This window comes from Artibeus jamaicensis, unplaced genomic scaffold, assembly GCF_021234435.1.
Source record: "Artibeus jamaicensis isolate MK-2021 breed Jamaican fruit bat unplaced genomic scaffold, CSHL_Jam_final contig_311, whole genome shotgun sequence".
Lineage (NCBI taxonomy): Eukaryota > Metazoa > Chordata > Mammalia > Chiroptera > Phyllostomidae > Artibeus > Artibeus jamaicensis.
The window spans coordinates 7,870,516-7,884,190 of NW_026521717.1; the positions used below are offsets into that span (position 1 = coordinate 7,870,516).

Genomic DNA, 13,675 nt, shown 5'->3' on the forward strand with positions numbered 1-13,675 from the left:
ATCAACAATTGACAGATATTCCAAACAAAGAATGAAAAAGGACATTGTGGCACTGATTGACACACTATATCAAATGAAGTTAAGAGATATATACAGAAATTTTCTCACCAAAGAAGCAAAATATACCTTTTTTCAAATGCACATGGAACATTTTCAAAAACAGTTTGGCTTGAAACTAAAAACCAACCTGAAAGAAAAATTCTAAAACAGTCAATTATTTGGAGACTGAATAATATGTTATTAAACAATGAATGGATCAACAATAAGATCAAGGAAGAATTCAAAAAGTTTCTGGAAACAAATAAAAATGAGCACACAACAATCCAAAACCTATAAGACAAAGCAAAGGCTGTCATGAGTGGAAATTTCATAGCAATACAGGCAAAATTTTTTAAAAAATCAAAAAATTTCAAATAAATGCCCTAATCCTACATTTACAAAAACTAGATGAACAACAACAGAGCCCAGAGTGAGTAGGAAGAAGGAAATAATCAACATCAGAGCAGAATTAAATAACATGAAGACTAAAAGCACAATCCAGAGGAAGAATAAATCCAGGAGCTGGGTCCCTGAAAAGGTAAACAAAATGAGAACCTTTTGAAGAAAAAAAGAGAGAGGACTCAAAAAATAAAATCAGAAATGAAAGAGGCCAAATTACAACCAATACCTAAAAATACAAAGGATTGTAATAAATTACTACAAACAACTATATGCCAACAAATTAGAAAACCTGGGAGAAATGGACAAAATTCTAAAAACACACAGTGCACCAAAACTGAGTCAAGAAGAAGCAGAAAGTGTGAATAGAGAAACATTAGCTAGTGAAATTGAAGCAATAATAATAATAAAGAAAGACTCCTGGCACACAAAAGCCCTGGGTGGGATGGATTCACAGGAAAATTTTACCAAACATTTAGAGAAGAGCTAACTCCAATTCTTCTTAAACTATTCCACAAATTCCATGAGGATGGAAGACTCCCAAACTTTTTTTATGAGGCCAGTATTACCAATTCCAAAACCAGAAAAAGACATGACAAAGAAAGCCAACCAATAAACCAATACTGCTGATGAGTATAGATGCTAAAATGCTCAACAAAATATCAGAAACCAGATGCAACCGTACATTAAAAAAATCATATACCATAATCAAGTGTGATTCATCCCACAGATGAAAGTATGGTACAATATACACAAATCAATACATGTAATGCACCACATAAATGATATGAAAGACAAGCACCACATCATCATACCTATGGATAATGAAAAAGCATTTGATAAAGTATAGCATCCATTTATGATAAAAGTACTCACAAAGTGGAAACAGGGAACATACCTCAATATAATAAAGGCCATATATGAGAAACACAGAGCCAACAACATACTCAATGGGCAAAATCTAAAATCTTACCCCCTAAGATCAGGCACAAGTAAACGGTGTCCATTTTTACCACTTCTCTCCAAAATAGTATTGGAAGTTTTAGGCACAGCAATCAGACAAGGAAAAGAAATAAAAGCCATCCAAATTGAAGAGGATGAAGTAAAGTTGTCACTGTTTATAGATGACATGATGGTGTATATAGAAAACCCTATAGGCACCAACAGAAAACTACTCAACCAAATAAATGAATTTGGCAAAATGGCAGGATACACTGCCAACATTCAGAAATCAAAGGCATTTTTGTACGCAAACAGTGAAAGACAGAATCAGAATTCAGGGAAAAAATCCCATTTACCATATCAACAACAAAAATAAAAAACTTAGGAATAAACTTAACTGAAGTGGTAAAAGACTTTTACTCAGAAAACTACACTACACTATAGAAAGAAATTAAGGAAGACACAAATAAATGGAAGCACATACCATGTTCATGGATTGAAAGAATTAACATCATTAAAATATCCATACTACCTAAAGCTATCATAGATCCAATGCAATTTTTATTAAAATACCAATGACATATTTCACAAATATGGAACAAATATTTCAAAAATTTATATGGAATCATAAATGACCCTGAATAGCCTCAGCAATTTTAAGAAACAGGAACAAAGTAGGAGGGATCACAATACCTGGTATCAAACTATATTACAAGGTCCCTTTAATCAAAACAGTCTGGTACTGGTGTAAGAACAGACACATAGACCAATAGAACAGAACAGAAAGTCCTGAAATAAATGCATATAAATACATTAGTTAATATTTGACACAAGGGGTGAGGGGCATAAAATAAAGTAAAAATAGCCTCTTCAATAAATGGTGTTGAGAGATCTGGAAGAGTACCTGAAAAAAATGAAATTTAATCATCAACTTACACATTACATGAAAATAAACTCAAGATGGATAAAAGACTTAAATGTAACTCATGACATCATAAAAGTCCTAGAGAAAAATATGGGCAGAAAAATTTTAGATATCCCATGCAACAATATCTTTATGGATTCATCCCCCTAGGGTTAGGGATATATAGGAAAGAATAATCAAAAGCTTTTGCATGGCTACCCTGGCTGGTGTAGCTCAGTGCAGTGAGTTTGGGCTGGCAACCGAAGAGTCACTGGTTTAATTCCCAGTCAGGGCATATACCTGGGTTGCAGACCAGGTCCCCGGTGGGAGCCGGGTGAGAGGCAACCACACATTGATGTTTCTCTCCCTCTCTTTCTCCCTCACTTTCCCTCCCTCTAAAAAATAAATAAATAAAATCTTTTAAAAAAGCTTCTGCATGGCTAAAGAAAACATCAACAGAATGGAAAGAAAACCAACTGTATGGGAAAACACATTTACCAATGATACCTTGAATAAGGTATCATTGATCTCCAAAATACATAAAGAACTGACATGATTCCACTCCAGGAAAACAAAATATTTAATTAAAAAAAATGGGCAAAGGATCTGAACAGACACTTCTCCAAGGAAGACAAATAGAGGGCCCATAAACTCATGAAAAAATTATGCAACATTACTATTAGAGAGATGCAAATTAAAAGCAAATGAGATACTGCATCACATGGGTCAGAATGGCCATCATTAATCAGTCAACAAACAACATGTGCTAGTGAGGTTGTTGAGAAACAGGAACCCTAGTCCACTGTTGGTAGGAATGCAGACTGGTGCAGCTACTGCAAATAACAGCATAAATTTTCCTAAAAAATCTGAAGGTTGAACTGACTTTTGATTCAGTGATCCCACTCCTGGGACTATACCGTAAGAATCCTGAATCACCAATTCAAAAGAACCTATGCACCCCAATGTTTTTTTCTCTCTCTTTTTAAAAGATTTATTTATTTATTTATTTATTTATTTATTTATTTATTTATTTATCTATCTTTAGAGGGGAAGGAGAGAGGGAGAGAAACATCAATGTATGGTTGCCTTTCGTGCATCCCCTGATGGGAACTGGCCTGCACGAAACCGGTCTGCAACCCAGGAATATGCCCTGACTGAGAATCAAACTGCGATCCTCTGGTTTGCAGGCCTGTGCTCAATCCACTGAGCTACACCAGCCAGGGCTTTGCACCTCATTGTTAATGTCAGTATTATCTGCAAGAGCCAAGTACTGGAAACAGCCTTAAATACCCATCAGTAAGTGAGTGGATCAAAAAACCGTTGTACATTTACACAGTGAAATACTATGCAGCAGAAAGAAAGAAGTAATTCCTTTCATAATAGCGTGGATGGAACTGGAGAACATTATCTTAGTGTAATAAGTCAGGTAGTAAAATAGAAGTACAGTATGATCTCACCTATAAGTGGAACCTAATCAACAAACCAAACAGGCAAGCAAAATATAACCGGTGGCATTGAGATAAAGAACAAACTGACAGTTACCAAACAAGGGGAGAAAGGAATATTAGGGGAAGAGGGGAATTAAGGAGCATGTATAAAGTACACACGGACAAAGCCAAAGTGGGTAGGTTTGAGGGTGGGAGGCAGGGATGGGTGTGGCGGGGAGCTGTGGTGGTGTAACAATGGTAACAAGTATACAACAACAATAAAAAAGAATATGGTCTAAACTCACTTTTCAGAGACTTCTTAACTGTACTTTTCACCAATAACTCATATGACAATACTTTGTGTGCCAGAAAAGAAGTCTATGCCAAAGGATGAACACCCAAGCCGAAATAGCAAAGCAGACTTTGCTTTCTTCAGTGGGTTTCCTAAAGTATGGCAAAATCTTCATACCTGGGTAGAGATGTAATTTTCCCCCATTTTTCTATGCAGAAACGCCGCAGCCCATTGCTTCCTCGAAGGGCTGCAAAGCCTTCGTAGGGCACACTGGATGTTCCTGTGACAAACTGAAGTAATCTTAATCTCTGCTCATTATTGAAATGTTCCACTGCAACCCAGAACCATCGGATCACAAGATGCCCATCATGATAACCTGAATGAAGCAAAAGAGAGAGAAAGAAAGAAAGTAGAGAAAGGGGGAAGAAGGGAAGGAAGAGAGAGATGAAATACACATCGGGTGTGATAAGAACTGAACAGCTGCTTGTATTTGCTGATTCTCTAATAATGGTCTGTATGTAAATCTAAAACCATTTGTGCACTGGGTCAATTTTTAAAACAAAAGCAGGTTTATAAATTAGCTGTTTTATTTTTTAAAAAGTATATGTTCTGAGGGATGTCCTTAGTAGTGTTTGCTCTCTAAATAACTGGGACTCCACCAGTTATTTTCAGTTTCATATAAATGTAGAGAAGAAGTGACTAGACTTAGTAGAGATCTTTGGAATCCAAAAGGGACAAACCCCTCCATGTGTACAGTATTTTATTGTATTTCTTTTTTTTTTCTGATGTCAGCTCTTGCTGATACATACAGTGGAAGAGTCCAGGACTTAAGTAAGGCTGGATATAAAGGACAATCTTGGTGAATAGAAGATGCTGGACTCTACGGCAGCCATCGATACCCCTGGAGCAGCTGCTCTTGGGCCAACCATGGGCTGAGATGAATTGGACCCATGAAAAAAGTATTGGACCCCACTTACACTACGGCTGGGAGACTAAGCTTGTATCAATTACTTAAGATAAATAATTTGCTGCTGACTGCAAATTCAGCAGCAATGATGGGATAGATCAATCTGGGAATGGGTAGAAGCGGGGAAATCTTCATTAAAAAGAAGGTGACAATTGTAATTGAATAACAATAAAAAAAGACATAAGGTGTGAGTTAAATATGCAAAGGTTTTATAATAGTGTAGGGGAAGAGGACATTTATGTCAGGGGAAATAAAGAATAACAAGAATGAGTAAGAAATAGGGAGGAAATAATAAGCTAACTAGTCTGGAGGACAAAAAGGGAACTTGCTGGGAGCCTTAGAGACCCTTAATACCCAGGCAAAGACATTTTGACTTGATGATACCTTAAGTCAGTTTTTTCCTACCAGGCCAAGAATAGCCCAGAGGTACCACAAAGTCTTCTTATGTCTGGGTGTATTGAGTGGTTTGGGGGATGACTTAGGCTGAGATAGCAACCTCCTTGCTCTTTCTTCCTTGTATTGATTGTGTTTCTCTGTAATATTTTCCATGACGGAAGGGTTTTCAGACTAAAAATTCCTGCCAAAGACCTATTCTATAAATAATAAGGAGCTTGTTTCATGGGAAAGTAAGGATGATGAAAATAATCATCAGTGGAATGATAATGTTTCAGAAGAGTAGTTTAGCAGAGTGAAGGTAAGTAGCTCAGAGGGGTTAGAAACTGGTTTTGGAGAGATGACAGCTAGAAATGTGTTGCATCAAACAAGAAATGCGGTGATAAGGGCGACAATCCTACAGGGTGTGGGAAAAAAATTCCCTGCCAGCATGAAAAGTAGCTGGCCCATGAATGATAGTGTCCCCAGATGAATCTACACTGAGGTAGGCCAGAGACTACCACTGACAGTGTAAGTTGGAAGGCAAAGGAAGGCAGATAAAAGAAGCTATTGGGTTGGCTAAAATGTTCATTTGGTTTTTAGTAAAAATAAAAGATACATTTTTCATTTTTACCAAAAACTTAATTGGATAATATATTCAAGTTTTGTTCCACTACCTTCTGTCATCTTTCAGGCAAATTCATAATTCCATTTTCACAATTTTATAAAATCATTTTTAATTTTTTAATTTTAATTGTTATTCAAGTATAGTTTTCTGTCTTTTACTCCCATCCCAGCCCACCCCCTGAGTCCTTCCCACCTCCCTTACATTTCCAACCCCCTAGTTTTTGTCCATGTGTCCTTTATACATGCTCCTGTAAACCATTCCTCTTTTCCCCTCAAGTCCCCTCCTCTCTCCCCTCTGGTCACTGTCAGCCTATTCTCTATTTCAGTGTATTTGGTTAAAAAAACAACTTTCAAAAATCTTGAACAAAGAACTGTTCCTTTTGCAGCTTTTCAGGCAATTGAATTTTTTCAACTAAAAGAATTTAACCCCCCCCCCAAAAAAAAAAAGAAAATCCAAAGGCAAAATGCTGAGTGAATATGGAAGATGAATTAGAATTTCCTAAGTCTTCAAAGAAACATGTGATCTTCTGTTATCCTGATGGAAGATTATCCACTTTCTGTTGACTAATTCTGGACACTTTCCACTGAGTGCTGCTTTCCACTCAGTTCATCTAATTGTGAGAAGTACTTGTTGGAATTAACCATTTTACATTTTTAAAATTTTAATTTTTGTTCAAGTACAGTTTTCTGCCTTTTACCCCAATCCCATGCCACCCCCCAGCCCTCCCCATCTCCCTTCCATTTCCAAACCACCCCCCTGCGGTTATTGTCCATATGTCCTTTATACTTGTTACTACAAAACCATACACACATTTCTCCTGAAATTCCCTCCTCTCTCCATTTAGGTCACTGCCAGCCTGTTCTCAATTTAGGTGTCTGGTTATATTTCACTTGTTTGTTTGTTTTGTTGATTAGGTTCCTGTTAATGGTGAGATCATGTGGCATTTGTCTTTCAACACCTGGCTTATTTCATTTAGCATAAGGCTTTCCAGCTCCATCCATGCTACTGCAAAAGGTAGGAGCTCCTTCTTTCCTTCTGTTGCATAGAATTCCACTGTGCAAACGTACTATAGTTTTTTGATCCATTCATTTACTGAAGGGCACCTAGGTTGCTTCCAGTACTTGGCTATTATAAATTGTGCTGCGATGAACATTGGAGTGCATAGGTTCTTTTCAATTGGTGTTTCAGGGTTCTTAGGATGTAATCCTAGCAGCGAAATTGCTGGGTCAAAAGGCAGATCCATTTTAAGTTTTCTTAGAAAATTCCACACTGGTTTCCATAGTGGTTGTGCCAGTCTGCAATCTTACCAAAGTGCACTAGGATTCCCTTTTCTCCACAACCTGTTCAACACTTCTTGTTTGTTGCTTTGTTTATGATGGCCATTCCGACTGGTGTGAAGTGGTATCTCACTGTGGTTTTAATTTGCATCTCTCTGATAGCTAGTGATATTGAGCATCTTTTCATGTGTCTCTGGACTCTCTGTATGTCCTCCTTGGAGAAGTATCTGTTCAAGTCCTTTGCCCATTTTTTAATTGGGTTGCTTGTTTTCATATAGTAGAGTCATGTGAGTTCTTTAATATTATAGAGACTAAACCCTTGTCTGAGGTATCATTGGCAAATATCTTCACATACAGTTGGTTTTCTTTTTATTTTAATATTGTTTTCTTTAGCCATGCAAAAGCTTTTAATTTTGATGAGATCCCATTTGTTTATTACTTCCTTTATGTCCTTGCTCTAGGGGACATATCAGTGAAAATATTGCTGTGTGAAATATCTGAGATTTTCCCAACTGTGTTCTCCTCTAGGACTATAATAGTGTCATGACTTATATTTAAACCTTTTATCCACATGAAGTTTCTTTTCATGTATGGTGTAAGTTGGTGCTCGAGTTTCATTTTTTGCATGTAGCTGTCCAGCTCACCAAACACCATTTGTTGAACAGACTATTTTTACTCCATTTTATTTTGCTGCCCATTTTGTCAAATATTAATTGATTATAGAGGTTTGGGATTATGTATGAGATTTCTGTTCTGTCTCATTGATTTATCTGTCTGTTTTTATGCCAGTACCAGGCTGTTTTGATTACAGTGACCTTGTAATACTATTTGGTATCAGGTATTGTGATCCCTCCTACTTTGCTCTTCTTTCTGAAAATCGCAGCTGCTATTTGGGGTCATTTATGGTTCCATATAAATTTTTGAATTGTTTGTTTTATGTTTGTGAAATATGCCATTGGCACTTTAATAGGTATTGCATTGAATCTGTAAATTGCTTTGGGTAGTATGGACACTTTGATGATATTAATTCTTCCAATCCATGAACACGGTATATGTTTCAATTTGTTTATGTCTTCCTTGATTTCTTTCTGTGGTGTTGTGTAGTTTTCTGCATAAAGGTTTTCTTTACCTCCTTGGTTAGGTTTATTCCTAGGTATTTTTGCTATATCAAATGGGATTTTTTGAATGTTCTCTTTTTTACTGATTATGCCATTACATTTGTTCTATTCCCCTCCTCTGTTCCCCTCCACCCTGCACACCCCTCCCCCACCATCCCCCCCTTTAGTTCATGAACACATGTCTCAAGTTCTTTAGATTCTGTATTTCCCCTACTATTCTTACCCTCCCCCTATCTATTTTCTATCTACTGTCTATGCTACTTATTTTCTGTACCTTCTCTCCCCTTCTCCTTCTCCCACTCCCCTGTTGCTAATTCTCCACGTGATTTTCATTTCTATGGTTCACTCCTGGTTTCATTTCTATGGTTCACTCCTGGTCTAGCTGTCCTCTTAATTTGCTTTTGTTTTAGGTGTGGTTGTTGATAACTGTGAGTTTGCTGTCCTTTCACTGTTCATCTTTTTTATCTTCTTTTTCTTAGGTAAGTCCCTTTAACATTTCATATAATAAGGGCTTGGTGATGATGAACTCCTTGAATTTGGTCTTATCTGAGAAGCACTTTATCTGTCCTTCCATTCTAAATGAAAGCTTTGCTGGATAGATCAATCTTGGTTGTAGGTCTTTGGATTTCATCACTTGGAATACCTCTTTCAAGCCCCTTCTTGCCTGTAAGGTCTCTTTTGAGAAATCTGATGACAGTCTGATGGGGACTCCTTTGTAGGTGACTGTCCCCTTATCTCTTGCTGCTTCTAGGATTCTCTCCTTCATTTTCATCTTGGCTAAGGTAATGATGATGTGCCTTGGTGTGTTCCTTCTTGGGTCCAACTTCTTTGGGACTCTCTGAGCTTCCTGAATTTCCTGGAAGTCTATTTCCTTTGCCAGAATGGGGAAGTTCTCTTTCTTTATTTGTTCAAATAAGGTTTCCATTTGTGACTGTTCCTCTTCCCCTTCTGGTACTCCTATAATTTGAATATTGGAATGTTTAAAGATGTCCTGGAGGTTCCTAAGCCTCTCCTCATTTTTTTGAATTCTTGTTTCTTCATATTTTTCTGTTTGGTCATTTTTTTCCTCCTTCTGTTCCACTCCATTGATTTGAGTCCCAGTTTTCTTTCCATTACTATTGGTTTCCTGTGCATTACCATTCATTTCAATTAGTTTAGCCTTCATATGTTCCTCTAATTTGTGACTAAAATCAACCAGTTCTGTGAGCATCCTGATCACCAGTGTTTTGAACTGTGCATCTGAAAGTTTGGCTATTTCTTCATCACTTAGATTTATTGGCTCTGGGGCTCTGAGTTGTTCCTGAGCCATGTTTTGTCCTGTTTGTGCCTTTTACATATGAGGGAGGCACCTTGGTGTTCACCAGGGTGGGGCCACCCAAGTCACTGGTTTGGGACGCTGTATGTGGGGGCGGGTCAGAGAGGGAGCAATGGCGGTTCTCTTTGCTTGCCCAGTCTGTCCCACCGCTCACCCCTGCCTGTTTATCTGAGCGGAAATGTGCAAGCCCTCTGCCCTGTGGTCTCAAGGCTAGCTTCTTTACTGGTTTATCTGCAAGCAAATGCTCATGCCTTAGGCTGCTTGCGCACCACCCAGGTTGGGGATCTTTTTGGCCAACCCGCTCTGCTGCTGGCTTTGCCCCTCCTACCAGTTTACCTGAGCATTTCCTTATTTTCAGACTCCATATTGTTAATTTTCTGTGTGATTTGGTTATGTTTATTGTGGTTAAAACTTTATTGTTTTCAGATTTGCTTGTGCATGGACACAAGGTGTTGCCTCCATCTTGGTGGAAGTCCTCAAATGGGATTTTTTTTCTTGATTTCTGCTTCTGGTGTTTCATTGTTGGTATACAAAAATGCTTTCAATTGCTGGATATTGACTTTGTATCCTGCTGTTTTTCCAAATTCAGTTATTAGATCAAGCAGTTTTTTGGCAGAGTCTATAAGGATTATCTAGGGACACTATCATGCAGTTTGTAAACAATAAGAGTTTTGTTTCCTTCTTTCCAATTTGGATGCCATCAGAATTTTCTTGTCTGGTTGTTGTGGCTAAAACTTCCAATACTATGTTTAATAGAAGGGGTGACAATAGACAACCTTGTCTTGTTCCTGATCTTAGTGGAAAAGCCTTTTGTTTTTGCCCATTGAGTATGATGTTGGCTGTAGGTCTCTCATATATGGCCTTTATTATGTTGAAGAATGCTCCCTCTGTTCCCACTTTGCTGGGTGTTTTTTCATAAATGTGTGCTGTACCTTATCAAATGCTTTTCCTGCATCTATTGATATGATCATGTAATTTTTGCCTTTGCTTTTGTTTATGTGATGCATTACCTTTATTGATTTTTAAATATTGTACCATCCTTGCATCTCTGGAATGAATCCCACTAGGTCATGGTGCATGATCTCTTTAATGTATTATTGGATGTGGTATTCCAATATTTTGTTGAGGATTTTAGCAATATTCTATGTTCATCAGCAATATTGGTCTGAACGTTTCCCTTTTCATTGTATCTTTTTTTGGTTTTGGCATTAGGATGGCCTTGGGTTCATTAAAAGACTTTGGGAATCTCCCATCTTCTTGAATTTTTTTGGATAGTCTGTGAAGGATAGGGTTTAGCTTTTCCTTAAATGCTTTAATACTAGCAGTGGAATTGCTCAGTCTCCTGTGAAACCATCTTGTCCAAGGCTTTTGTGTGTTGGGAGTTTTTTTTTTTTATTACTGCTTCAATTTTGTCCACTGTCACTGGTCTTTTCAGGCTTTCTGTTTCTTCTTTATTGAATTTTGGAAAATTATATTTTTCTAGAAATTTGTCCATTTCACCTAGGTTTTCAACTTTCATGGTATACAGTTCTTCATAGTAATTTCTTACAATCCTTTGTATTTCTATGGTATCAGTTGTAATTGCTCCTCTTTCATTTCTGATTGTGTTTATTTGGGTACTTTCTCTTTTTTTTCTTGATGAGTCTCCTTAAAGGCTTGCTAATTTTGTTTAACTTTTTCTAAAATCTAGCTCCTGGATTCATTGATCCTTAAAATTGTGCTTTTACTCTCTATATCATTTAATTTAATTCTGCCCTGATCTTGGTTGTTTCCTTCCTTCTGCTTGCTCTGAGCTGTCTTTGTTGTTGTTCCTTTAGTTCTTTTAGGTGTAGGGTTAGGCCATTTATTTGAAATGTTTCTATCTTTTCCAAGTAGGCATGTATTGCTAAGAACTTTCCTCTCAGGGCTGCCTTTGCTGTGAACCATAAGTTTTGGGTTTTCATGAGTTCATTTTCATTTGTTTCCAGAATTTTAAAACATTTCTTCCCTAATTTCATTCTTGACCCATTCATTGTTTAATAGCATGCCATTTCATCTCCATGATTTTGAATGCTTTGGGTTTTTTTCCCTTGGGGTTGTTTCTATTTCAGTTTCTTGTGGTCAGAGAAAATGCTTGATACAATTTCAACTTTCTTGAATTTGTTGAGTCTTGTTTTCCACCCTATTATGTGGTCTAGCTTTAAAAATGTTCCATGTGCATTTGAAAAGAATGTGTATTTAGTTTCTTTGGGATGAAAGGCTCTCTATAGAGCCTTTAACAGACTTTAATGTCTGTTAAATCCATTTTATGTAGGGCATTGTTCAATGCCACAATACATTTGTTGATATTTTGTTTGGAATATCTATCCATTTTTGACAGTGGGGTGTTAAAATATTCTACTATAAATGTGTTGTTGCCGTATCTTTCTTGAAGTCCTCCAAGATTTTTTACGTATTTGGGCATTCCTGTGTTGGGTGAATATATATTTACAATGTTTATGTCTTCTTTGTGGATTCTTTCATTGAATATTATGAAGTGACCTTATGGGTCTCTCTTTATTGCCCTTTTTTTGAAGTCTGTTTTGTCTGATATGAGTATTGCTATCCTGGCTTTTTTTTTTCTGTCCATTTGCTTGGAAAATTTGTTTCCAGCCTTTCACTTTTAGTCTGTGTATGTATTTTGTCCTGAGGTGGATCTCTTGTAGGCAGCATATGTGTGGGTTATGCTTTCTTATTCACTCAGCTATTCTATGCCTTTTGATTGGAGCATTCAATCCATTTACATTTAAGGTTAATATTGATAGGTACTTGTTTGCTGCCATTTTTTCATGCCTGTCTTCCTCTATCTCTCTCTTTTTTCCTTCTTTTCCTTAAAGTAGTCTCTTTAGCATCTCTTGCAGAGCTGGTTTGGTTGAGTTGTATTCTTTGAGACTTCTTCTGTCTGGGAAGCTCCTTCTTTGGCCTTCTATCTTGATTGAGAGCCTTGCTGGGTAAAGTAGCCTTGGTTGTAGGCCTCTGGTTCTCATTACTTGGAATATATCTTGCCATTCTCTTCTTGCTTGGGGAGTTTCCATTGAAAAGTGAGCTGCTAACTTTATCAGGGCTCTCTTTTATGTCACTTCCTGTTTCTCCCTTGCTGTCTTTATGATTCTCTCTCTGTCTTGGAATTTTGTCATTTCAATAATGATGTTCGAAGTGGATCTCTTTGGGTTCTTCTTGATTGGGGTTCTCTGATTTTCCTGGATTTGCATGTCTTTTTCTCTCATCATATTAGGAAAGTTTTCTATCATGACTTTTTCAAACAGATTTTCTATTCATTGCTCTTCTTCTTCTCCTTTTAGCATCCCTATTATATGAATATTGTCATGGTTAATGTTATCCTGCACTTCCCTAATCTCTCTTTATTCTTTCTGAGACTCTTTTCCTTTTCTTTCTCATTCTGGGCATTTTTTCTACCTTGTCCTCTAGCTTACTGATATGAATTTTGTGCTTCATCTATCCTGCTTTTGATTCCTTCCACTGTGTTTTTCAGTTCAGAAATTGTATTCTTCATTTCCTCTTGGCTCTTGTTGAGAGTTTCTATTTTTTTTTTCATATTGATATAGTTTCCGATGAGTTCATTGTAGTTTCCCCATAGTTTCTGGTAATTCTTGTGAGCTTATTAAGCTTCTTGATAACCATTGTTTTGAACTCAGTATCTGATAGTTGACTTGCCTCTGTTTCATTTAGCATTATTTTTAAGGCTTCCTCCTTTCCTTTCATTTGGGGATTGTTTCTTTTCTCCCATTATTTGGAAACTGCTCTTGTTAGCCTCTGCTTCTTAAATTGATCTATTGTGACTCCCTGGGTTTGTGGTGTGAACTTCTATGGTAGAATACCTGTGAGATTCAACAGTGCAGTATCATTATTCTCCTGAGCTCATTTGTCTTGCGCTGTCATTTATGCTGACCCTCTGTATGTCTTTGGGTTTTGATTGTTGTTGGGTCTTTCTTTGTTGGATCCTTCCCTCCAGCTGG

The 13,675-nt window shown here is 37.2% G+C and overlaps 1 protein-coding gene across 1 annotated transcript in view; it reads right to left on the reverse strand.

Moving 5' to 3' along the window:
* The window catches only part of HECW1 (HECT, C2 and WW domain containing E3 ubiquitin protein ligase 1), a 675,231-nt gene that overhangs the window by 8,191 nt on the left and 653,365 nt on the right, over nt 1–13,675 (reverse strand). The window contains exon 27 of the mRNA XM_053662971.1: nt 4,181–4,379. Coding sequence (XP_053518946.1) covers nt 4,181–4,379 — 199 coding nt within the window. The remainder of the gene's footprint in view (nt 1–4,180; nt 4,380–13,675) is intronic.